The 26,136-nt window shown below is 49.5% G+C and overlaps 1 protein-coding gene across 2 annotated transcripts in view; it reads left to right on the top strand.

Annotated features, from left to right (window-relative positions):
- TMEM178B (transmembrane protein 178B) overlaps window positions 1–26,136 on the top strand; it is a 365,732-nt gene that overhangs the window by 320,022 nt on the left and 19,574 nt on the right. For both annotated transcript variants that reach the window (XM_033432325.2, XM_004272130.3), the window contains one exon: window positions 10,073–10,210. In XM_033432325.2, coding sequence (XP_033288216.1) covers window positions 10,073–10,210 — 138 coding nt within the window. The remainder of the gene's footprint in view (window positions 1–10,072; window positions 10,211–26,136) is intronic.

Raw genomic sequence — 26,136 nt, 5'->3', positions numbered from 1 at the left:
AAACAGAAATTGCTGTGCTTGTTCCTGGGAACCTCATTAGTGGAAGGGACGTTTGAGGGTGAGAAGATTGCTATAGAGACATCCGTGTGAGCCGTCTGAGGTTCTCGGGTATCTGCAAGGTGCCTAGCCCCTAAAGCACGGGATCTAGTCAGACAGAGAGTACTGAGGGGCCCCGCACACCTCCCTGACGGCATCCCATGTGGAAAGAATGGCAGCGGAGGGCAGCGACATCTTAGAGCCCCGTTCCTGTGCTGGCCTGAGCTGGAGCTGCCAGCTAAAGGAAGCACTGCCCTCTGATGGCAAGTATTCCACAGTCCATACTGTTGGCCAAAGAGCAGCTTGGCAAGTCTTGCTTTCACTGTTGAAAAGACTGAAGAAACTACTGAGTGGCAGTGTGTCTTTAAGAAGGGGGTACTCATGAGAAGGAATCTGCGGCCAGGCCTGAGATCAACGTCTCCTATCAGTTCGGTGTGCCTCATTATTTGTACTTAGAACTTTAAAAAGCAGTAAAGCTCACATCTCCCAGAGAACTCAGCATTTCATTGTTAAAGGAATTCATTCTCATTGGAGAAAAGAACAAACAAAACCCCAAACATCACAACCCAGAAAGGCTCCCTGTTAGCATCTGGGGTACTTCTCCCTTGCGTCTCCCACGTGGGTGTACGTGCGTGGATGCACGTATGTATACCCGCAGCCTAGGGGTTGTATGGAATAGATAGGCTTGTGCATTATTTTTCATTTAATATTCTGTTGTGAACTTTTCCCTGGTCGTTGACATTCTCCACGAGAGTAATTTTAACAGCTGAATAATATTCCATTACATTTTACTGAATGTTAAATTCTCTTCTGGGGTTTGAAGCAGCACGGAATCGAATGGAAAGGGCATGGGCAGAGGGAGGCCGTTTCCCAGGCCTGCCTCTGACTGGCTGTGTGACCTTGATCGACTGAAATTCCATTGTCTCCATAGCTAAGTCTACAAAATGAGAGAAATAGTATCTTCCTTATAGAGCCATTGCGAGGCTTCACAGGCGTGTCCCGTGTAAATTGCCCAGCCCAGCGCCTTGCGCATAGTAGATGCACAATAAACGCTCATTCCTATTTATCTTCCTCTTCCCCAGGCCTTTCACATTCTTTGCAATCAACCGATTCTCAGGCGCCTGCAGCATGTTTCTGGAAAGCATAGTGCTCTCTAGGGTGCCCATGTGTCTTAAAGCTCCTATCTTCTCATTGCTTTGTGGGGACCCTCTGGGGACACATTCTTGCCACCCCGATTTCTGTCCTCTGCACTCAGAGCAGCTGTCAGTGACACGTGATCTAGAGGAGGAGAGTTGGGAGCTTCTCTAGGGTGGAATAGCGACTGTATTGGTTTAGCTCGTCGTTCCCGGCTGGAAGACCCCCGAGGACAGAGAACTGGGCACCCAGTGGGTCTACTCGCGTGTATCTGGTTGGCTGCGCTGTAGTTTTCCTTCTCATCATTCCTGTCTGCAGTTTCTGCTGTTGGCTCAGCAGTGTGGCAGCAGGGAGGAGGGAGTCGTTCTTGAGGGTTTTTTTGTTTGGGCCTCTGCCTCTCGGTTCTGGGTTTTTTCCCCATTCTTTCTTCTCTCCAGGCACTTGCTTTAGCTGCTGACCTAGCTTTCTTTCATCAGGCGGGTACAAATGTTGCAATTTGCCTTCCCTTGTCTTGACAATGGATGTGATTTGTATATGCTATATCACATAATGTCCCTATTTATGGCAGCTCTCTAATCCGGAGGTAGGGTTGAGGAGCAGGAAGCGCCAAGCCCGTCTTCTGACCCAGAAACCACTTCTCGTTTCTACAGCAACTACCTTCCCCCACGATCTCTTCCTGACTTGTGGGGACAGCACAGAAAGGTCTGTTGGGATCGTGATCTGTGGGGTTTCACATGTGCTCATTAAACTTTATGGTAAGGAGTCCCCATGTTGCATGGCTCTGTGCGATCGGAAACCTAACCTCTGTTGATGATGTTTCTTTTCTTTGTGTACACAAAAAAACAAAAGCAAAAAATTACGTTGAATTGTTAAGCAATAATTAAGGCTGGCTTTTAAAACATAAGGTTGGAGGAGAGAGAAGTTGGCTTCAAGTCACAATGACGTTTGAGTCACTGGAGTGGGTTGAGTTGGGTGAGCGCATCCTCTTCATTCTGCTTTAGTCCATGGTGCATACAGTTTTAGTAATCATCACAGGGTGGGATGGTGATCTCACTTAGCAGACATTTATTGAGCACCTGCTTTTGGCGGGCAACGCGCTGGGGACTGGAAAGGCAAAATAAACCGGACACGACCACAGCCCTGAACAAGCTCACATTTGCTGGAGGAAGGGAGACATAAATAATTACAGTAAGAAGTGGTAAGTGTTGGAGGAACGATTATCAGCCATGTGCTACAGGAGCCTGGAGCACTGGATGCCAGTGTCGGCTAAAGCACCTTAGAAGCCTCCCAGACATTTACTTTTTAGGGAAATTTTAAGGATGATGAGAAGCTTGCCTGGTGGAACGTGTGGGCAGCCATGTTGGCAGAGAGCACAGTGTCATCAAGAAAAGGGAGGAAAATGCCAAGCCTTTCAGAGAACTGCAGTGTTTGCATGACTGGAACACGGGGCTCTTGGAGAAAGGTGGAGGCACAGGGATGGGCAGAGGACACTTTCTTATGGAAACCCAAGAACTATCTTGTTTTCACATAAAAATGGTTTCTTAAATACAACTACATCACGATGCTGAACCAACTTATACTCTGGAAGAGAGCCGTAGGCAAAACCTTTTAATCATATATACAAAGAAGACATCAACACAGGTTCCTACTCCAGATTTGTGCGCTACTTCTCTGTTGCACTGTTAACTAATTAGATCACTGAAACGTTATGGTCTTGCCCCATGCCTCTTCCTTTTAGATCAGTACAGTGCTCAATGCTAGAGCCCAGGTTTCAAGCAGCCTCTATGGCCCCCGGCACCTCTGCTATTAGCTGCCATGGCCTCTAGCTGTTTTGGGTCCCCCAAGGATAAGGAGCATCACCACTCCAGGGTGGATGCATCTCAATATTAACAATAGATGCATAAAGCCTTCACCTCAGCCTCTCCTGGTACCCGAGAGAGGTACAAGAACAGACCCCAGAAACCTGTTCCCTCTGGGTACCAATCCTTAATTAGGGGCTAACCCCAACATGCCGCTTAGCTCTTGTGTGCTCTCGCACAACACGTGTGAGAGATGTGGTGTATGAAAAAAGAGAACAGCTTTAATTTAAGTGTCTTCCATTTCTATTTACATCTGTATAGCTCTAGCTTTGTGCCAGGTACTATTCTAAGCAGTTTATACATAATAACTTATTTAATCCTCTGAATAACCCTTTGAAGTAGGCACTGTTATAACCTCCCATTATAGATGTGGAAACTGAGATCCAGAGAGAGGGACTAACGTGCTCAAGTTCACGCAGCCAGTACACGGCAGAGCCAGGATTTGAATCAGGGCAGCCTGATTCCAAGAATCCGTGCTTGCATCCGCATCTGTTGAATCTCTGTGTGGTTACCCAGAATCAAGCCCCACTTCCTTCAGAGATGGTTGCTGTGCAGTAATTGGTTCCTGGAATATTCCTTCCCCTGTGAATCAGTTTGTCCTGAGTTGATCCCACGGCTAACATGTTCATTGCCCAACTATCTCTCTCCACTTCTAACCTTCCAGACTGATCCCTTGGGGCAAAAGCACTGAGTTCTGTCCTCACCACCTTGCTCTGCCCTCCAATTCTTGTGACCTTGAACCCCAAAGGGACTGATTAATTTGTGAATGCATGTCCAGCTACCAGGGCAGCTGACACTCTTCCATCCTTGTAACCAAGGCAGTGCTCATATCAGGCAGAGGTGCCCCGCGTGGCCAGCAGAAGAGGACCATGACCTTGTTGGTTTCTCCATACTCTTCACCCTGGACCGTTAATACAGTGTCTGCCCTCCCCATCACCTGTCTTTACTGACACAGCAAGGTCTAACCCATACTTATCCCGACCATCTCTGTTTTTTTAATGAGAAGAAAATCCCAGCCCTCATCAGTTTTTTTGTACTGAGTTCTTTAAAGAGCAAATAGAAAGAAATTCAGAGCCCATATATATTTTCCTTCTCTGAATGGTGTTTATTTAAATGCAGATATCCTGGTTTCCTAGGTAGAGTTGCAAGCAATACCTTTCAATTTAAATGTTAATAGGAGCGTAAACTTCAAAATAAAAATTTTTCCACGAGGGAGAACGGCTTTTTTCTGCTTCTATTTAATGGTTCTGGTTTTCTTCCTCCTCTGTCCTCATCATCCACCCGCTTCTGCCCGCGGCTTTCCACTGCACTGAGCTAAATCCTTTTTCTAGAAAGTTTAGAATGCACCTTCCTCATTTCGAACATTAGAATGTCAAACATTACGGTTGTGGAATACAGATATTAGACTCAAACCCAACACAATTCATGAGAAGATTTTTCTTTATCTCAGCCTTTGCCTGCCCAACTCACTATTCCAAGTTCTTTCCAAGGGGATTATTCTTAGGCTGACCCTGCAGAATATTTTCCCATGGCTTCAGATAGTTGAGTTAGGTTTTCTTTTTCCTTTTCTTCTTCCTTTCCTCCTCCCACCTCACCTCCTTCCCTCCCTCCCTCCTTGCCTCCTTCCTTCTTTCTACAAAAAGGCAGGAAAAGACGGGGAAAGAAATAACAGTTGACCCTTGAACAACACAGTTTTGAACTACATGGGTCCACTTATTCGCGGGTGTTTTTCAAGAGTACATACTACAGTAGCACAACATGCGTGGTTGACTAAATCCACGGATGCAGAACCGTGGATTCAGAGAAGCTAAGTGTACAGAGGGCCGACGATAAGTTATACGTGGATTTTCCACTGTGCGGGGCGTCGGTGCCCCAACTCCCCTCTTTGTTCAAGGGTTAACTGTACAAGCTATGTAAATTCCTGGGTGCAAAGTACTGCTGTGAGCACAGTGAGAAATCACAAAGAGTAAAAAAGGCAGATTCTTACTCCTAAAGAAATGAAATTGACACATGGGCTAATGCAGGTGGGCAGGAATGGGGCCATCTATATGTGGGTCATTCCATAGGCAGAGTGGCCTTTGGGATTTTCTCAAATGCAAATAAAAAACAACAAAGATTTAAAGATAATCAAAATAATATCTAATGCCTTAAATCCAAATATGGTGACTATAATAACCTTTCTAAAGACACCGTGGACCAAATTTTGTGTGTGAATGTGATATCTGGCTTCATCTTCTTTTATTTTTTTATTTTCTCTTTCCTTCATTTCCTTGTTGATTATTTTCATCCTGTTATACTGTGTGCATTTTGTAAGACTCCTAAATATTTTGGAACAAGATAGGACTGTTAATCCATAAATTAGAATTGATTTTATAATATTAATTTCAGTGATTTTGATTCCATTATTGTAAGGTATTATTTTTGTTCTTCAGAGAGTTCTTTTCAATAGTATCCTGTTCGTATTTCATGGAGGCAAACTGTGTTTCTTCTCTTGTCTCTTGGGGATACTAATAATTTTTTAATTTATTTAAAAATTTTTTTATACAATTCTTAAAGATTACTTTCCATTTACAGTTATTGTTAAATATTGGCTATATTCCCCATGTTGTACAGTACATCCGTGAGCTTATCTTGCACCCAGTAGCTTGTTTCTCCCACCCTCAGCCCTGTATTCCCCCTGCCATCCCCCCTCTGGTAAGCACTAGTCTGTTCTCTGCGAGCCTGCTTTTTCTTGGTTTACTCACTAGTCTGTTGTATTTTTAGATCCCACATATAAGTGAGGTCACACAGCACTTGTCTGTCTCTGTCCGGCTTGTTTCACTCAGCGTGATGCCCTCCAAGTCCATCCATGTTGCTGCAAATGGCACAATTTTGTTATTTTTTTATAGAATACTGAGTAGTATTCCATTGTATGTGTGTGTATAAATATATTTGTCACATTTTCTTTATTCGTCTGTTGATGGACATTTAGGTTGCTTCCGTATCTTGACAATTGTAAATAATGCTGCTCTGAACACTGGGGTGCGTGTATCTTTTCAAATTAGTGCTTTTGTTCTTTTCGGATATATACCCGGGAGTGGAATTGCTGGGTCATAGGGTAGTTCTAGTTTTAGGTTTTTTTTATATAAATTTATTTATTATTTATTTAGGCTGTGTTGGGTCTTCGTTTCTGTGCGAGGGCTTTCTCTAGTTGCGGCGAGCGGGGGCCACTCTTCATCGTGGTGCGCGGGCCTCTCACTATAGCGGCCTCTCGTGTTGCAGAACACAAGCTCCAGACGCGCAGGCTCAGTAGCTGTGGCTCACGGGCCCAGCCGCTCCGCGGCATGTGGGATCTTCCCAGACCAGGGCACGAACCCGTGTCCCCTACATTGGTAGGCAGATTCTCAATCACTGCGCCACCAGGGAAGCCCTAGTTTTAGTTTTTTGAGAACCCTCCATACTGTTTTCCACAGTGGCTGCACAAATCTGCATTGCCGCCAGCAGTGCACAAGGGTTCCCTTTTCTCCACATCCTCACCAACATTTGTTATTTGTGGTCTTTTTGACGATGGCCATTCTGACGGGTATGAGGTGGTATCTCATTGTGGTTTTGATTTGCATTTCCCAGTAATAATTTTTAATTATTGTTTCTTTTCCCTGCAGTTTGTTTCCTCAAGCTCTTCTCCCAGCCTATAGCTTTTCTCAGGTATTTGGGGCTGCCCGGAAGCCCTGAGTCGGGGGTGGGCTTGCCAATGGGAAGCTTTACTGTGGCTGCTGGGAGTGGCTGCTTATGCCTCCCTTGCAACACACAGCGGCAATGTATCTAGATATTTTCTCTTGTGCTGGTCATCACCAGAAAGGTCTCTCCCAGCTTCCAGGCTATAGGGCAAAGGCAGGGCAGTCTGCTTCTGAGAGCCAGGCAGAAGAGGTCTGGGGTCTCAAGGGTAAGCATTCAACATTCTGTATGTGCACAGACACTTGCTCTGTGCATAATGACCCTCAGCTGTGCTGGCCAGCCCTCACCTGAGCTTGTCAACCCCCAGTCCTAAGTATGCCCACTCCACCCTGGGGGGTGGGGGAAAGGGGGTAGCCCCAGAGGTGTAGAGTGGGTGAGGGGAGCTAGGGTTCTAGTTCCAGCTCAGACAACTTGTACCAAATCCTTGTTTTATCTCCCTCCCCTCTGCTTAACTTCCTGATGCCAGTTCCTGAGCCTTTTGGGGATTTGGCAGGACGGTTTTCAGCTTCCCCCCTGCTGGCTCTCGCCTTAGCTCTGTAGTTCTGCTGAGGCAATTATACTGTCTCTCAGCTTTACGGTTTCCAATCTTCTGTTGCCGCTGTCTCCTTTCCTAGTTTCCCCTTCTGTGTGAATTTCTGTCTTAAAAAAAAAAAAATCTTGTAACTATAATCCTGGCTTAATTTGGGAGGAAGAAATACTAGATACATTAATTACATTTTAACTTTCCCACACAACTCAATAACCCAACTCACTCCTTTTTTTAGTTCACGGGTTTGAGACTGTTAATAAATTATTTAACTTCTTTAAATCCTGCAAAATAGGAATATTTCTTGTCCTACCTACCTTATAAGTTGTTGCTGCAGCTGCCCTGAGTTACCACGTGGGTCTGAGGGCAAAATAACCAGCCGTACTTGCATGGCTCTAGCAAAATCAGGCTCATAGGGTGATGGTGGATATCCCCCCAGGTCAGTGAAAATACTCAGACCTGACCTCTGGTTTTCATCCTTCTTTCCAGATCAACAACTTAACGTGACCCTCAGCTTTTGTTGGCCAAGCCTTTGGGAGACAGCAGAGTGTACCTAGTCTGTGTTGGACAGACTGTGTTGCACACCCCTCCCTGACCTGGGACACAGATGACTACTATCTGTCTCAGGACTTTTGGAAGAGGAATTATTCTCTCCATTTCCCTTCCTGCCTTTTGCTCTGTTTTCTTCTAAGTAAAGCACTTTGCTTTCATCCACCAACAGCAATACGCTTCCCTCTTTTAATGATTTGCATTTCTCTTTTCCTGCCCAGCGCGCTTTTCCATCCCTGGCCCAAGTGCACACACCTTACAGGACCCCGTCTCCATTCAGTCCCCCAGGCAGTACCTTTGCTCCCATGGGTCTGCACAGCCCAGGGGCCGGTACCGGCCAAGTGCAGCTGGAAGGGGCTCTGGGGCTTCCGCAGGTTGGTCCTCTCTAGTGCTGGCGGAGGGGCCGAGATTTTTCCTGGAAACCCTCCAGTTACTGAAAAGGGAACCATTGGTTTCACAGGGGTATAGAAGAAAAATTTCCTGACCTGTTTAAGGGAATATAAATCTCCTTTAGACTGAAAATACCCTGACCTCTCTTTTCCCATTCCCATCACCTGCTTGCCCTTGACTACAGTGGAGAGTGGAGGGAGCCCCCAGAGCAAAGAGTAACGGATGTGACTGCTGCCTGGCTGCGGCGGGCACTCCGGGTCGGCAGGGGTCGGGAGGACCAAGGAGAACTCAGTAAAGCAGGAACGGGCTCTCTGTGGATTTCTGCCTCTGTGACAGGGCCCTGTCAGGTCCCCCCACCTCCTCGGGGAGGCTCTGCTGCTGTTCTCCTTCCCACCCACCCCCACCCCCCAACCAGCTTCCTCCCTGGAGGGCGGGGAGGCGGCTTCCAGTGTCTGATATTCAGTGTCAGGGCAAGGCTCGTGGACCACATCCGTCTCCAGCGTGAGGGTGGCGGCAGGGAGGGCAGGAGGCCTCAAGCCAAACTGTGCCAGGGATCCTCTGTTTGCTCTGCACTGGAGTGGGAGAGAGGCAGAGAAGGGACGTGATGCCTGTGAGGTGCTCCCCATGGAAACCTGGGTGTTCGTTTCCCGGGGGGGGGGGGGGAAGAGACCGTCCGTGCTTGCTTGGATGTGGGGGTTGGGGGGGGTGGGGATTGGTGTAGTTTGCTGTCCGGTCCTCAGCGTCACACACACACACATTCCTCCCTCCCTTCCTCCAAGAGAAGGGAATGCCCAGGGGATCTCCAGGCTGCTCTGAAATCCCCACCTCCCACCCCTTAGGGCAGAGGCCCAGACAAACGGCTCCTGTTGGGAGCCCCATTGTGGTGTGTTACCCAGGAGGGCGGTAAGAAGGCCGGCTCCAGGGGAGGCAGGTGCGGTGGGGAGGAGGCACCGGAGGGTGGGGCTGGAACTGGGAGGAAGCCAGGCCGAGCCAGTTGCTGAATGAGGCTGACATGGCAGCAGCTCTGCCCTCTCCCTTCTGCTAAAAATACCACCTTTCCAGACGGCCCTCCTCCCCTCTGTGCGTACGCCAGGCTTTGTCTGGCGGGTCAGTGGGGCGCAGAGCGGAGAAGGGCCTGATCTGGAAAACCGGGTTGACCTGAGGAGGCCTCCTCGGGGGTACAGTCTGAGAGCAGGAAGCACGGTGCCCACCCTGCGGCCTCATGTCCACGGGGAGCTGAGACCCTGGGGGCCGGGCTGGAGAAGGAGGAAAGCGATGCCACTGGCAGCTTCGTGCTCACTCCTGACCTCCTGGGAGACCAGCAAACCCTGGAGGGAAGGGAGGGAGTCCTTGGCGGGTACAGCCAGACTGCCAGGACCCGACCCAGCCCAGCTCTAACGGTCCATTCGTCTGGTTCTCCCTGCCCGGAGAGGTGACTAATGCTGGATTATGACTGGGGAGCCGCACAGATCTGGGCTTGTCGCCCTGTCCTACCACTCACTGTATGGCTTTCCGCAACTTGCTGCATTTTTCAGATAGGGATAAAGACAGTACATATCTTAGAAGGTTGAGAGAGAAGCCTGGGGAAGAACAGTGCTGTGCCTGACACAAAGGAGATTTAAAAGAAATGACAGCTATGATGATGATCTCTCCCTGTGCGAATGGACCACGCGGCCCCAGCATGTGTTTGCACGCGAGGAGACAGTCACCACTGGGGGCTCTGTCCTCTGCAGAGGAAGCTTGGTTGTACCAACCTGTCTGTAAAGGGCAGGTGGCCTCCCTGCCCCCTCGCCCGGGGCCGGGGTGCACTGGACCCTGAGTTCCGGGCTCTGATGCTAACTGTTGTCTGCCTGCTTCCCCGCAGACCTGCGTAGGATGACGGCCGGCTTCATGGGCATGGCGGTGGCCATCATCCTCTTCGGCTGGATCATCGGCGTGCTGGGCTGCTGCTGGGACCGAGGCCTTATGCAGTATGTGGCAGGGCTTCTCTTCCTCATGGGAGGTAAGACTTGGGGACTGCGGGATTGGGGGGGGGGGGGCTCCTGGTTACTGGGATTCCGAGAGAATGGCTGGTGGGCGTGTGGGCGAAGGCCCAGGCTCGGCGGGGCCCTTTCATTCACTCAATCAGCGAACATGTTTTGAGCTCCTCTTAGCCACTCTCCACTGCTGGTCTTTGCACTCGGGCGTCTGCCCACCTGGTGTGGGAAAGACTGTGGCGATGGCGTTGAGCGAGGTGTCAGATCTGGGGCAAGTGAGAACCCACGTGATACTCGGGCGTTTTATGCACATACTATACTTTGGGGTGGGCGGCAGGTGCTATCTGGGCAGTTTCCCCTTCAAAAGCGTACCTTTACCCTTGATTTATGGGTCTTAATGCCGCTCCGTTTCCCAACGAGGCTCTAAAGGTGGTAAGACGGGGCTAGACCTTCGTCACACGTCTCCCTTACCCTCTATTACTGTCAGGGCCATAGAACCGACTGCACCCTTATAAAGGGCTGTATATGAGCAGAACTGTGTAGCTATGAGGGAATAGGTTCCAGTCCACGGGAAGTAAAGGTTAATCCACTATCTACACGTGCCTCTTTTCCCCCGAGGAGCTGAGATGTGCTTTTTGGTCTCCTGGTTTGAGTCTCAGTCTGAAGCCAAAGCTAACGGGCGGCATGCCCATCACAGTACACTCCTCGGGGAGAAGTGGGTGGATGACTTGCATGGAGTTAGGAAGAGGAGGAATTGGGCTTGGACAGAGGGAGTTAGAAATATGTGTGGGGAAAAAGGACAGTGAGTCCCATGCGTGGAAACCACCATCAGGTAGATGGTAGACACCACGTGAATGGCCCGACTCAGGGTCTCAGCAGGGGCAGGCGGTGGAGGGGTGGGTCTGGCTGGAGAAAGGAGGCGGCTATCCTTCTAGGTGGACGGAGAGATCTGGGGTTCAGTGAGTGAGCTGTGGGTTGGGAGAGGAGGAGAGTTGCAGGATTCCACCTCGTGCCTGACCGCTTATCCTTGTTCCCCCAAAGCACAGACACCCTGTGCCTCCCGGATCCTCTGCCGTCAGGGTCAGCTGCCCCTGCCCAGCACTGCCTCCCTGTGGGTCCCACAGCGGCACTTAGGGCAGAGGCTGGGGAGGGAGGGGCACGGTGGCTCCTTCACCCCTCCTTCCGGTCTCCCGCTGAGACGGGGGCCCCCAAAACCAGCCGCACCACCTTTTCTGCACCCGGGTGTCCTCCTCACTGAAGCGAGGGTCACACTTGGCCCGGGATTTCCATACTTGGTGTTAGCAGCACGGAGTCTTTTTTGTTTCCACCTTCCAGTCAGAATCTTCCGTGGACCCCAGAAAGTGAAAAGATAAAAGTGGAGTGGCTCTGTTTGTAGTGAATGTTCTCTCTAAGACTCTTGTGGTTGTACAAAGATGGGCTCCAGTAAAACGGGGCTTTTCTAAGGCTCTAGAGAGGGCCCCCAGGGATCCGAGAAAAGCTGAGCAAACAGGCCTCGGGCAGAGCAGAAATCCAGGAGCCCTGGGAGCCGATACTCTTTCTCTTCCGAGGCGATCGTCATCCCCTGCACGTTCCCCTCTCCAGGCCGGCACTTGGCTCACATCCTTCCCAGGTGCTAAGTAAGCCTTCCAACTCTGACAGCTTCCAGAGAACGAGTGATGGGCCCAGTGATCCTTCCAGGCCAGGCCACACATCACTGTGACCTGAAGAGGGGGTGGTCCCTGAGACACTTCCCACTCACCTGAGACCCTGGGTAGGAACTCTCCCAGAAGAGGGTGTGGGGCAGACAGTGGGGGGCAGGAGGGTGCCTGGAAGCCCTGTCCCCCATTTGCTAAGGTACCGCCCAGGAGCCCTAGGGCTCTGGGGACGCCAGGAAAGCCCTTGGGCTGGACGGGGGACCTGAGGCCCCTCCCCGCAGGGAATGAGTGAGGGTGTTGCTTCCCTTCTGCCTGGTTAGTGGTTCTTAATCACCACACAGTCAAATCACCTGCAGAACTTTTAAAAGTACTGATGCTATAGGGCCTCACCCCAGACCGATCCAAGCCGAACTTCTGGGGGTGACGCTCAATAAGGGGTGAGAGCTGGGGGAACAGGTGACCTTTAAATTTCCCTCCAGCTCTGAAATGTTACGTTCTGGGGATGAATCAATTGGGCAAGACCTCTCGTGATTTGTTTTCTTCCTTCCCCCGATGCCCCCCAGCCTCCCCATTTTATGACTACCTTAGGCAGCATCAGACAAGGAAGTGCTGTCACAGGGCTTCGATTATGACTGTGGAGGCCTGTCCGAGCCCTGATCACCGAGGGTCCCAGCTAAACCCACTTCCCCAACACACGCACTCCCTTTCTTTTTTTTTTTAATGGAAAAACCATAGTTCATAATAAAATGTTAGCGTCCAGAAGAACTCTGGGGAAGCTTGCTGTCCTAAGAGCTGTTTCTTCCTGACGGGAGCATTGTCCTGGTTGGAGTGGGGGCATCTCATCCGCCATGGGGCTTATGTCCATATGTAGAACTGTCCTCTCCCCAAAGAGGCTGGGGAGGAAAGTGGTGTCCACACACCTCATGGGTACCGTCAGGGAGGCCCCAGTAGGAGAGGAAGAAGGACAAAGCCGCTAAGAGCTGACCCCTTGAACCCTGGTCTTTTGGGGAAGATAAAGCTCTAGGCGGGGGAAGGCACCCTCTTCCTTTTCAAATTAGTGCCCTTTCCAAGGAGGCCCGACACAGCTTCAGGGGGTCCCAATGCCCAGGGCAGCTGCAGCCTGCTGACCCCATGAGTGTGGTTTAGTTGGAGGCTGGGAGGAAGCAGACTCAGTGTAGAGGCTGTGCCTCCCCCCATCCCCGCTCAGCACCGAGAGCTGCTGAGAGGTTGGGAGCCAAACCCCAAAATGAAGTCTTGTCCTGTAGAGCCCTGTGTGTCAGAGAGACATGTCAGCATCAACCCCTCCCAGAGCCCGACCGGTGCCTGCCCTCCAGGGCAGCCCCTCTAGGGCTGACCTTTGAAGGGCTTGGAGAGTCAGCTACCTGTGACAGGAACCTCCTGAGCACGGCAGAGCAGTCACTCAAACTGTAGATATTTGTGACCAAAAGGCCCCACGGCCTTAGCTTTCACCCAGATTGGCATTTCAGGCACCCGGAACTGAGCACAGACTAGGGCCCAGGGGGTTAGACTGGGCAGCAAGTGAGAAAGGTGGTGGGCACCAGCTGTCGCAGTGCTGGCCGGGTGTGGGTGTGGTGAGCAGCTGGAAAAGGAGGGGTTGGCAAGAGTGGAAAAGGTGAATTTAAAGTCGGGAGTCTGAAGATGGAATTGCAGTTGACTGCAGATGAACCGGCCGAGGCTGCAATACAAACAGAAGAGTTCTCTTCACAACCTCTTCTCTGTTCCTACACGAAAGGAGGTGGCCCACACTGGGTGCTTCTCTTCTCGATTTAACTGTTTCCGGGGTTAAAGAGAGGGCACCCCACACCTCGTGAGATGACTAGCAACAAAGTGTTTAATTAACGCTCAGCCCAGAGGAGGCGCTTAGTTAAGTACGGAGCTCTGTGGGGCCAGGAGGCTGCGGGTGGTGAGTGGGATCCAGGTTCCCCTTTGGCGTGGCCTCCAGGGGAGAACCTAGTCCAGACTGGCACAGCGGCGTTTGGGTGCAACTGCCGGAAACAAGTGTCTGGACTCGTCATCAGTGAGATTCAGAAGCACAGGGACAGGATGACATGGGGGGCGGGGCCGTGTGGCAGGGAGCATGTGACTCCTACGATTACTTGTAATTCGCTCGCCGGGCGAACCTAGACCCACCTCGTGGGCACAGATCCACAAGATGGGTGTGAACATCCAACACCCGTGCCCCGCCCCTCAGCACCCGCTCACATGTCCTCGTCCTCCCACTCTTGGAAGGCATCCGTCACCTCTGCCGTGAGCTTTCACCTAGGCTAATGCTGGAGCCGCCTATCTAGACGCTGGCACCGGGCAGTCAGCCCTTCACAGGGCAGTTGGCATAATATTTTTGAAACTATAAATCAGATATTCACTTATCTACCACTGCTCAAAAAGCTTACACTTGAACTTAAAATCCAAACTCCTTACCCTTCTTTAGAAGCTGTGTTAGTTAGCTTGGGCTGCTGTAACAAGATACCAGACGCTGGGCGGCTTAGAAAGAACAGAAGTTTATTTCTTGCTGTCCTGGAGTCTGGAAAGTCCAAGGTCAAGGCACTGGCAGATTCGGTGTCTGGTGAGAACCTGCCTTCTGGGTCATAGATGTCATAGATGGTACCTTCTTGTGTGTTCTCATACGGTGGCAGGGCCAAGGGAACTCTCTGGGGCCTCTTTTATTTATTTTAAAGTTATTTATTTTTGGCTGCGTTGGGTCTTTGTTGCTGTGTGCAGGCTTTCTTTAGTTGCGGCGAGTGGGGGCTACTCTTCGTTGCGGTGCGCGGGCTTCTCATTGCGGTGGTTTCTCTTGTTGTGGAGCACGGGCTCTAGGCACGCGGGCCTTAGTAGTTGCAGCACGCAGGCTCAGTAGTTGTGGCATGTGGGCCTTAGAACACGTGGGCTTCAGTAGTTGTGGCACGCAGGCTCAGTAGTTGTGGCTCATGGGTGCTAGAGTGCAGGTTCAGTAGTTGTGGCTCACGGGCTTAGTTGCTCCGTGGCATGTGGGATCCTCCCGGACCAGGGCTTGAACCCGTGTCCCCTGCATTGGCAGGCAGGTTCCTAACCACTGCGTCACCAGGGAAGCCCTGGGGCCTCTTTTATAAGGTCACTAATGCCATTCACGAGGGCACCACCCTCATGACCTAATCACCTCCCAAAGGCCCCTCCATTTAATACCAGCGTCTCGGGGGTTAGCATTTCAACATATGAATTTGGGGGCACGCAAACATTCAGTCCACGGTGGAAACCCTGTGTAATCTGGCTCATTCTACCTCCCCCACCTCCTTTCCTATTCCTTCCCCTATGCTCAGGTCACTCCAGCCACACAGGCTGCCTCTCTCCCAGTACACATACAGTTTTACTTCAAGGCCGTGGAGTGGCCTGATAGCTTTGCCCACAGTGCTTTCCCCGCCAATACCTCATGACTGGCTCCGCTTAGGATTCAGATTCCGACTGAAAAGTCACCCCCTCAGAGAGGGCTTCCTCGACCACCCAGTTTAACAGAGCTACCCAGTTGCTCTCTACATTTTAATTAATTTAATTTTCTGCAGCACACCCACCACTTTATGACATGTTTATTGTTGTTGTGTTTTGGTTGCTTTTTTTTTTTTTTTTAAGCAGCTTAAAACAAACATTTGTTACGTCACAGTTTCTATGAATCAGAATTCCAGGCAGGCTTAACTGGGTTCTCTGCTCAGGGTCTCACAAAACTGCAGTCCAGGTATCATCCAGCACTGGGGTCTCGTCTGAGGCCAGGATCCTCTTCCAAGATCATGATGCCGTTGGCAGAATTCGTTCCCTGCAGCTGTAGGACTCAGGGAAGCTTGCTTACGCAAAGCCAGCAGGAGAAGAGGGTCTCTGACTTCTTCCATCTCTGACCTCCAGATTCTTTTTTTTAAATCGACTTTCTTTTTTGGAACAGTTTTAGGTTTACAGAAAAACTGAGCAGATAGTACAGAGAATTCCCATATTACCCTTTGCCCTTGCACACAGTTTTCCCTATTATTAACATCTTACATTAGTACAGTACATTTATTGCAATTCATGAATAAATATTGGTACATTGTTATTAATTAGTGTCCGTAGTTATTTAGCTTCTGAGTTTTACCTGATATCCTTTTTCTGTTCCTGGACCATCCAGGATCCCCCGTTACATTTAGTTGTCATGTTTCCTCGGTCTCCTCTTTCTGTGACACTTTCTCAGACTTTCCTTGTTTTTAGTGACCTTGACAGTTGAGTACTTGAAGAGTACTGGCCATCCATACTGTAGGATGCTCCTCTGTGGGAACTTGTCTGATGTTCTTCTCGTGATTAGACTGGGTTATGGTTTTGGAGAGGCAGATCACACAGGTAAGGTGCCATGTTCATCACGTCATTTCAAGGATACATACTATCACCATGACCTCTGACTGTGGATACTACCCTTCATCCCCTGGCTGAAGGAGTATGTGTCAAGTTTCTCTGCTGTAAAGTTACTCTTTTTGCCCCTGGTTCCATACTGTCCTCTGTGGAAGGAAGTCACTAGGCACAGCCCACACCTAAGGAGTCGGGGGTTACGTTTCTCCTCCTTTAGGGTAGAGCAGCTACATAAATTATTTGGAATTCTTCTGCACGGGAGATTTGTCTCTTCTTCCCTGTTTATTAATTGATTCAATCATTTATTTATATCAGTGTGGACTCGTGAATGTTTATTTTATACTTCGGGTCATAATTCAATACTATATTTGTTGTCCAGTTCTGGCTTTGGCCACTGGGAGCTCTTTTGCTTGGCCCCTGTGCCCCTTTGGTGTACTCTTATCAATGTGGGGTTTTGCTTTTGCTTTTTTGTGAGTACTTCCTTCGTTTGGGGCACTACAAGGTGTTCCAGGCTCATCTCGTGTATTTCCTGCCCTACTCTTAGAACCGGCCACTTCTCCTAGGAACCTGGTTCCTTTTATTGGAGAATGGTATTAGAAACCGAGATCTGGACACTAGGTGTCTGCAGTGTTTCTAACATTTGGTATGTTTTCATTGCCTCCCACCACCAACATAGATATCAGCTCCATGAGCTCCAGAACTTTGCCTTATTCTCCAAGGCACCCCCTGTGTCTGGAACAGTGTCTGCAGCCTCAAATATCTGTTGAATGCATGTGTCAGAAAAGGGAATTATGTACAACAGAGGAAGTGTTTTGTTTTTTCTTGATAGAGCAGCAGTCCTTCAAGAAATTAGCCTGTCTTCTGTTCTTGGTCTGAGCTCTTCTTCCATGGGGCTCCTTATTCTCTTTTCATCTTTATTTGAATAGTCCTGGGGTCTGTCCCAAATTCCTTTTGGATGTAGGGTATGAATTATACATGACCTCATGAAGAACGTTCTGCCTTTAACTTGGACTCCTAGAATGTTAGAAATGGCAGGGGCCTTAGAGACCATCCAGTTCAACCTTCTTGTGTTTCCAGATAAGAGTAGTTGTGTCAGTTGTCCGAGGTCATCCAGTCTAGTGAGTGGCAGAACTGGAGCCAGAGCCCAGCCCGTGACACCAGCCTGGATCCTCGTAGCCCATCCTGCTGCCTCTGCTTTCAGCTCCCCGTGATGGAGATCCCCCTGACCCCCTGCACCACACACGTCTTCCCACGCTAGCATACCTCCAATTCTGTGCTTCTAAGCAGGTGCCAGTCCCAGAATCTTGCTCTATTCCCTTTCTGTTCCTCCCTTCTCAAAGCACGAAGGGACATATGGAGGAGACAGCGGCCAGAATTGAGGGCACAGGTGGTAAGGTCCTTTTCCTCCCACCTGTGATCAGTGTAACATTTTCTACCTTCCCAGTCAGTCAGGAGAGCAAAGAGAGTGCCCCAAAGAAGCTCAAGCTATCCACTTGGAGTGATTGCAGTCATTTGCAAACCAGTGATGCCAAATGGCTCCCCCTCCGCCAGGCTCACCAGAGAGCAGTTCAGCTGTGTGCTGAACCCCCAGATACCCCTCTTCTGGTAGACAAAGACCTTGATAAAGGCCCAGCAATTATGAAAACTTACAAACCTAAAATGAAAAGGCCAAGGCATGGGTGTCTTGACTGGGTGACTGTTTCTTTCAGGCAGTAGAGTGATTTTAGGGATGCTGTAAAGTAGGGCAACATCCATCAGCTTCTCCTTACCATCCTTCCGAGCTCCAGCAGTGCTCAGTGACTAGGGCTGCATTTCTGTAAGTCCAGTAGGGACTGTGCCTCGAAATTCATGACTCGTGGGTAAGAGTCATGTGGGCAACCACATAAGTTAGATACTATTCTAGGGAGGGAAGATAGAATCAGTAAGCCAATGACTTAACATGATGCAAGCTTATAAGAAACCCTCAGTAAATCATAGCTGTTGCTATTATATGTAAATGGTAGTAAAGTGGTAGTGAGTATTACACATGTACCCCAAGTGAAATCCATTCCAATAGGCAGAAGAGAGTCCATAATCTATCGTGACCAAACGAGGGCATAAAGCCCATCTACCTACCCCGCTAAACGGCTTTTATAGTTTCATGTGGGATTTCACTAGAACATCACAACTCTTCTCTTGACTTTTTTGTCTCACAGTCTTTCTTTCAAAATCCTAAGCGGAAATTCACAGACTACTTCCTGCCCTGGGGTATGTCTTGCCCTTTGGAAGGTGCATGTTTGAATATGTATTAGCATGTGATAATTACGTTCAAAACAAAGACCTTTGGGAGAGGAGACACATCGTCAGGAGGAATAGGAAATAACATCCATGCTTGCCTAATGTAGAACCAGTGGCCAGGACCGATCACTCCAGCAACCCGGACAGCAGGGGTGGGGCTTCATTTCTGTCTTAAGAACCGAAATAGACCTCAAAGCAGTTTCGCCCTTGCCACCCAGTGGGACCTGCCTCTGTTATAGATTTGCACTTTGGAGGAAAATAGTAAGCAGCCCTGGCCCAATGTGGTCAGTGAAGGCCATGCCAGAATGACTTATAACCTGTCCACCAAACACTCAACAAAGCCACACTGCTTACATATTCTCCAGGGCAGAGGCTATGACAGAGCAGACTCTGGAAAGAAATGGAAGGTGGGGGGAGGGTGGTCGGTGGTTTGGGAAGAACCAACTCTCGTCTCGAATGTCCCTGCCCACACTTGCCCTGAGCCACCTTCCATTCCCTGCTACCTGACTGGGGGTTAAAGTCCTTCTTCAGGAAGTAGAATCATCCAGCTAAAAGGGAGAGTTACGGTTTTATCATGGAGAACCTGTCGAGGACCAAAGGAGTCTTGGACTAGCCCTGTGACACTGGGAATGTTACTTAACTGCCTTTCATGTGTTGCTTCAATTTTCTCACCTGTAACACAGGACTAATAATAGTACCCACTTGAGACCTAGTAGTGAAAATTATAGTTCACTCATGTAAAAGGATTAGAACAATGCCTGCCAATGTTCTCAATAAATTTCTCGATGTTATTATTTTTACTACTGAGATGCTTCTTTTTTTAAACAACCACCTTCAGGGACACGTTAAGCAGCCCCGTACCACGACCACCAACACCACGCAGACACACACGCTACGGGGTGATGAAGACGGAATTGCTCGAACAGATATTGTTTCTCTGGCTAATCGCCACCCTACCCATTCATTCATTCATTCATCCATTCATTCAATATTGATAGCCTATTAGGTTCCAGACACTGTTTAAGCACTTGGGCTATAGTAGGGAATAGAATCAAGTCCTCATGAAGCTTACATTCTAGCTGGAGAAACAGACAAGAAGCAAGTATCATAAACACATGATCTGATGTCAGGGGATGAGAACTATGGAGAAAAATTAAGCTAGGAGGAAGATAGGGAGTTCTGGGGGGCCTTATTGTAGATGAGGGGCCACTGGGTGGGCACGGAGGCCTCTCAGAGGTGGTAACAGTGAACAGAGGCTTGAATGAAGGGAGGTGGTGAGCTGTGGGAGGACTCGGGCAAGATGAGTCCCTGCAGAAAGAACAGCAAACGCAGGGGACCTGGGATGGGAATGAGCTTGTTGAGTCTGAAGAAGTTGCGCAACAGGAAGCTTGGGACAGGAGCGGAGTGAGATGGAGTGAGATGGCGGTATGCCCGAAGCTGGGTAGATTGCGTAGGGCCTTGGAGGCCATGAGCTGGGTTCGACTGATTCTGCCCTGCCCTCTCTCTGTTTCCACATTGCTCTGGGGTTCTCCCCTGGGTGATCCTTTGATATCGTGTGGCTTTTATCAGCCGTCTGGCTCCCTTCAGGGGTACCTATAGCTGGGGCTTCTTCAACCTGCCATGCCCAGTTCCAGTGAGTGAGGGCATGGTATCTATGCCTGGGGTGCCCGGGTCAGGGTAGGGGGACTGCCACATGCCCCCTGAAGGTGTTGCATTGCCACACACCCAGTAGCATCCTTCCCCTCCAGTCAAGACCAGCAACATAATTGGTGGGGCCCAGTGTAAAATGAAAACTTGGACTCCTAATTCAAACATTATTAAGAATTTCAGGGGGACAACAGCAGAGCCTTAGAGTAAGCACACAGCTGCTCAGGTGGCATGCCCACGAAGCCGCCTCTGCCTCCAGAATCGTTCCACACCCAGACTCCCCGATCCCAGGGCACCACAGCCTTTTGCCACAGGGGCTCGCGGAGAGCTTGAGAACTCAGGTCTTCTCCCTATTCTGCATGCAGCTCTCCTTCTCCCTAACTCAGGCTGAGTCTGCTGTGTTTAAAATCACCCCTCGTCTTGGATGACTGAATAATCACATAGAACGTGTGTTCCCGCCTGCCTCAGGTCAAAAGCTGGCTCCGCAGACATTGCCAGCACAACCCGCTAATAAGACTAGACTGAGTTCATCGCTTACTGCCATCAGGGAGAACAGCAGCTTCCAAAACTGGTGGGGTCTGAGAGGGGGCAGGTTAAGGGTGGGAGTTATTGAGAATTGGAACCTTGGTTTAAGCCCTTTGTTTCTATGCAGGTCTTTGATTAAGACTGGGTGAGAATACTGAGATTATCCAAGGTCGATGGAAACAGCAGGACCGAAGAAGTCTTAGCGCTCACACTGTCTCCTCATGCTCTCAATGGGCGAGTTGATGGCTCTTGCAGGAAGTTCCTGTAATGCAGTCAAACCACTTGCGTGGGCAGGGCAGACCCAGAAGGGTAAAGGTGTAAAGGAGGGAATAGCAGAGTTAGGTTACTATAGATGGTAAAGCATGGTTATGATTCTGCGTCTAGGCTGGGTGTGGGTGGATGATTTGGTGTCCACTCAGGATGAGTGATTTCTCCACAGCCTCGGTGCATTCCTGGCTGGCCTGTCTCCACCAGGACAGACACGCTCAGACATAGTCGAGACTCAGGCTGGGATGCTGACAACCTGAGGTCTCCTCCTGTCTTTCCTAGAAATACTAACATCGCTGCCCTAAGTTGGGGCCTCTTGCTTCCGGACAGTAGACTATCGGCAAGAATGGGATGGGGAAGGGCAGCCAGGAGAAGGGAGAGGGGGCAGGGTAGCCAGAAGCCCATCTCCATTCTTGGAGTGGTTGAGAAAACAGATTTCTCCAACAGCCTTTTCACTGGAAACAGAAAGACCCAGACGGTGGTGGTGACTCCACAGTGCTTGACTGCCATGGAAACTTAGGTAATTTCTAAAGCACCTTCAAAATCCTCCCTCCCTGTGGCTCTTCTAGGATGTCCTTACAGAGGTGAGCAAGCTTCAGAGGAAAGGAACTTGTTTGGCAAGTTCTTGGCCCCTTGAAACAAGTCATACATCAAAGAAAAACGCTCATTCCTGAAGTAAATGCAAAGACCCCTCCGATGGGGCTTAAAACCTGCTCCTGGGGGCTTCCCTGGTGGCGCAGTGGTTGAGAGTCCGCCTGCCGATGCAGGGGACGCGGGTTCGTGCCCCGGTCCGGGAGGATCCCACATGCCGCGGAGCGGCTGGGCCCGTGAGCCATGGCCGCTGAGCCTGCGCGTCCGGAGCCTGTGCTCCGCAACGGGAGGGGCCACAACAGTGAGAGGCCCGCGTACTGCAAAAAAAAAAAAAAAAAAAAAAAAAAAAGCTGCTCCTGGGAAAAACTTAAGAGGGAGGAGCTGGTGGAAGTGAGGAGGAATTGCCTCTCTCCTGCCCTGGGTGCAGAGAGGAGTCTGAGGAAGGGGAAAAGTGGCATCAGAAATAGGCACGCCCAGGGAAGGGGAACAGGGGGTTCTGCTCTCAAGAGGCTCCTGTCACCCTCACTGCCTGGATGGCTGGGATGTGCTGTGTGTCCAGGGACTGAAGCCAGAGTACCCGACACCAAGGAAAATGGCCCAGACCAGACACAAGGGCCCCCTGGATAGACTCAGAGGACATCACCAGCAGATGAGTTGGGGTATGTGCATGGGCGCAGGGCCCCAGCTCCCCCTGGGGACCAGAGAGCTGATTTGGAGAGGCGGCCCAGATCAGAGAGCGGGGGTGAGGGAGGGTGGGCAGCCGGCCCCCACAGTGTGCCGTCAAGCACACCCTGGGCCCAGGTCTGCCCCCCACCCCGCCCCTGGACCTCATTGTGGACGGTGCCCACTGTGGGCAGAGGTAGAGAGGTGCTTAGCAAGCCTGTACCGATTGCTGTGTACACCATCCGGGGTCTGGTGGTGATGGCCTTGAAGGCCTAGGAGGTGCTGGTGGGGAATGATTCTGGGGAGACCTTAAAGCATTACACCGGAGAGGGTTTATGAAGACAGCCCCAGGAGTGTACGTGAATTCTGCTCTCGTGGACGTGCCTCTTCATCCCAACAGAACTTGGGCTTTTGGGACAGATGGGGAGTCACTTGCATTTTACCTCCTGGTATAAAATAATTAGAGAATGAGTGCCTGTGTAGAGCTGTTCTTTCCCTGACATTCTAGAAGTCTCCTGATTTCAAATACACTTAACCTCTTATTAGATCATGTCTCATTCCATGTGCCTTGATTTGGGGTTTGAAAACTACACTCACCCTATCTATAGAAGCCATCAGAACATCTAGGATGTCCAAGACGTGGCTGTGAGAGACAAGAGCCCATCCCCACGTTAGTGAAGCGTTAGAATCTGCCCAATGCTTATAATTTACTCAATAAACAGCCGGTTAAGTACCGGCCAAGTACTAGGTGGTCGGAGGATAAAATAAAATAAAACTCGTCGCTGCCTCGGTGTTGCCCACAATCTTAGAGGAGAGTCAGACACCTAGACCAATTAGCGTGATAAATGAGCCGTTTTCCTTTTAATGACTGACACCTTTAAAATGCAAGATATTAAAAACAAAAGAATTCCGTGTCATTGCAGCAGTCGGGAGGATGAGGATGTCTTCAATCTACCTGTCTACCATTCCTGGGGAAGGAAGGTGCTGGTCATCCAGAAAGGATTTTAAAAGGGTCAATTACGATTTAGCTGACAGTTTTTAGTTCACAGAGCTCCAAAGGGAGGGTAAGGGCGTATTTGACCTTCACACCCCCTGAGAAGGCAGGTGGAAGAGGCAGGCAGGAAGGTAAGAGCTCACTTTTTGGAGTATCAGTGCTGTGTCAATGGTAGATGCTCTTCAAACGGTATTTCCTTTCATCTTCCCAGCAGCCCTTAAGGTCGCCATTACCACCCTGATTTTGTGGATAATGAACTAGACCCAGAGAGCCATGAAACAAGCTTAGAGTCATGCAATTAAGTAAATGGTGGAGCCTTAATCTAAGGCCTTCAGATTAACCCCCGACCCCTTTCTTCTCTGTTCCTAGAAACTGTGGGAGGAAAGAGAAAAGGGTACTGGGCAAGGCCACCTGGGATAAAGAAGGAGGCGTGAGAACTGAACCAGAAGTCAGATGCAGGCTTACCCACCAGCTTCCGTTAGTATTCGTAGGCCAGAGGGGTCCGCCTCTGCCCCCACCAGCAAGGGGCAGGTAGATGTCCCTTTGGGGCAGGACAGGAGGAAGACAGGTAGAGAAGACACAGGGGCCACCTCTCCTACATTAGGTCTAGATGTGTGGAGATCAACCCCAGAGTCAGGTCTGAATCAAAGCTCTACAAACTTAGGCAAATGTAGCCTTTATATACCTCAGTTTCACCAGCTGTAAAATAGTACCTACCTTGTAGGGTTGTCGCGGGAATTAAATAAGCCAAGATGTGTAACATGCTTAGTACCATGCCAGGCACGGAATGAGCACTTACTACATTCTCGTTCACGGGTGCTCGGTTTATCACTGGCTATTCCCTCCTTTGCAGTTCCTAGCTCTTGCTTAGAAAGTTTAAGTACCTTGCCCAAGGTCACATAGTTCCCAGATCAACTCAAATCTATTTAACTCTGAAGACTGGGTTTTTAATCACCAGGCAGCGGTATCTCCCAAATAATAATGAACTTGCTGACATACTTATGAATCTCAAGCAGCTTCGTGACCTGATAGGGTAAGAGACGACCCCACACAGACATGTCATCGTAGTGGACAAATGGCATTGTTCTCGGGGTGGCAGAGAACATGAGGCTGATTCTGTTCAAGGAATGTTTCCTAGAGAAATGGGAAAATGAGGACCTTATCTTTCCACATGCTCTGAGACAAAAGACAAAGCTTGCGACTCGTGTAGCAAAAAGAATAATCCTTACTTATTACTTCTGTGGCTCGGCTACCAACCCGCTTCGCCTCTTGAAGTCTGGATTCTGTTCCCACCACGTCACAGAAGCTGCTTGGAGACCTGCTAACTTCCGGCTGCTCACCTGTCCTTGAACCCTCTCTTCCTGAGCTCACTCAGATTTACCCATCTCCATCTTTCCTGAAACTCTCATCACTTGTCTTCCATGATAATACACTCATGATTTTTGCTTTTCTCTGTGCCCTTCTATTTTCTTTGCTCTTGTCCCCACCTGTAGATATGGTCTTCAATACTCTTCTTTTTCCCTATAAACATGCCCCCCTTGTCAACAACACCTACCTTCACAGTGATCACTGTCTCTGCACAGATGAGTCTGGAACCGGTGCATGGAACAGTCTTTTCTGAGCTCCAGCCTCATGTTTTTCATTGTTCACTAGACATCTCCCCCTTCTGGAACCTCAAGCATGCCTTGAACTAGGCTTGTCCTTTCTCTACATACATGTGCTTTATGTTTTTTGCATACATACCAAACACCTGGCTTACTCTGGACACCATCCTTTCCCTTCCCCCAATGAAATGAGCTGCGTTTCTTGACTTCCTCAGCACGTGTGTCTGTCAGTTACCCCTGGATCATTTTTCACTTTTCCAGTTTCATCCCACACCTTTCCATCAATTATCAACATCTGCCAATATTCCCTTTGCAATAATCTTTGGGGCCCATTCACTTGTTTCCAACCCCTGAGCACCACGTGGGCCTCTATTACTATTGTAGAGCCCCTAGTGGAACTCTCTGTCCCACCACTTAGTTGCTAACCTCTGAGCCTCTATTTTCTCATCTGTAAAATTGAGATGTTGCTGTAAAGATGAAATAATACATAGGAAAAACATCTGGCCGAGGATAAACATTCCTTAAGTATTCACTTCCCTGCTTTCCACTAAATTCCATCTTTGCACCATACCACCTTTCTAAAATACACTTATTACCATGTCATTTGTCTGATGAGAAACATTCTGTGGTTCCGTATGGTCTGTAAAAGCCCATGTCCCTGGCTTGGAGCTTAATGTCGGCCACAGTCCCATCTTCAGCCGTACATCCTGTGTTCCCTCCCCTTCAGACCACCTGTCATTGTCTGCCACCATGCCACCTTTCTCTGCCTGTTGAAGCCCTGTGCTTTCCTCAAGGTTCAATTTATAGTCAGTGTCTTCCAGAAACCTTTCTGAATCAGCTTAACTAAAACCAGACTCTTCCTCTGGACTCAGACATCCCTTTGTAACATTTTGATGGTACTTACCTCATTGTGAAGACCTTGGAGAGCAGAAATCTAGATCACTTCCTGCCTCCCCTCTGGGTCAAAGCCTCTGTGGTGGCAGGGGGCCTCCTTCTTGCTGACTTTGCCAGTTGTCATTTTGCTCTTTTCTATTTTTAAACCTTAATATGGGGATTTCCCCAGTGGTCCACTGGTTAAGGCTTTGCCGTTCCACCACAGGGAGTTTGATCCCTGGTCGGGGAACTAAGATCCCACAGGCCACGTGATGTGGCCAAAAATTTTTTTTCAAAGATTAAAAAAAACAAAACCAACCTTAATATGGCTTCTGGTAACTGACTTATTGGACTTGGGTCCTCTCTGCTAAAGTAAGATCAATTAAAGGCATTACTTTCTTCCTCCAATGATCCTTAAAGTATTTGGAGACAATCCTGTTGCACTTGCTAATTATTTGCTTTACAAACTAAATTCAACTCAATAAACATTGATTGGT

This window comes from Orcinus orca, chromosome 9 (genome assembly GCF_937001465.1).
Source record: "Orcinus orca chromosome 9, mOrcOrc1.1, whole genome shotgun sequence".
NCBI lineage: Eukaryota > Metazoa > Chordata > Mammalia > Artiodactyla > Delphinidae > Orcinus > Orcinus orca.
The sequence above is the reverse complement of the archived record's forward strand: the minus strand, read 5'-3'. Positions and strand labels throughout refer to the sequence as shown.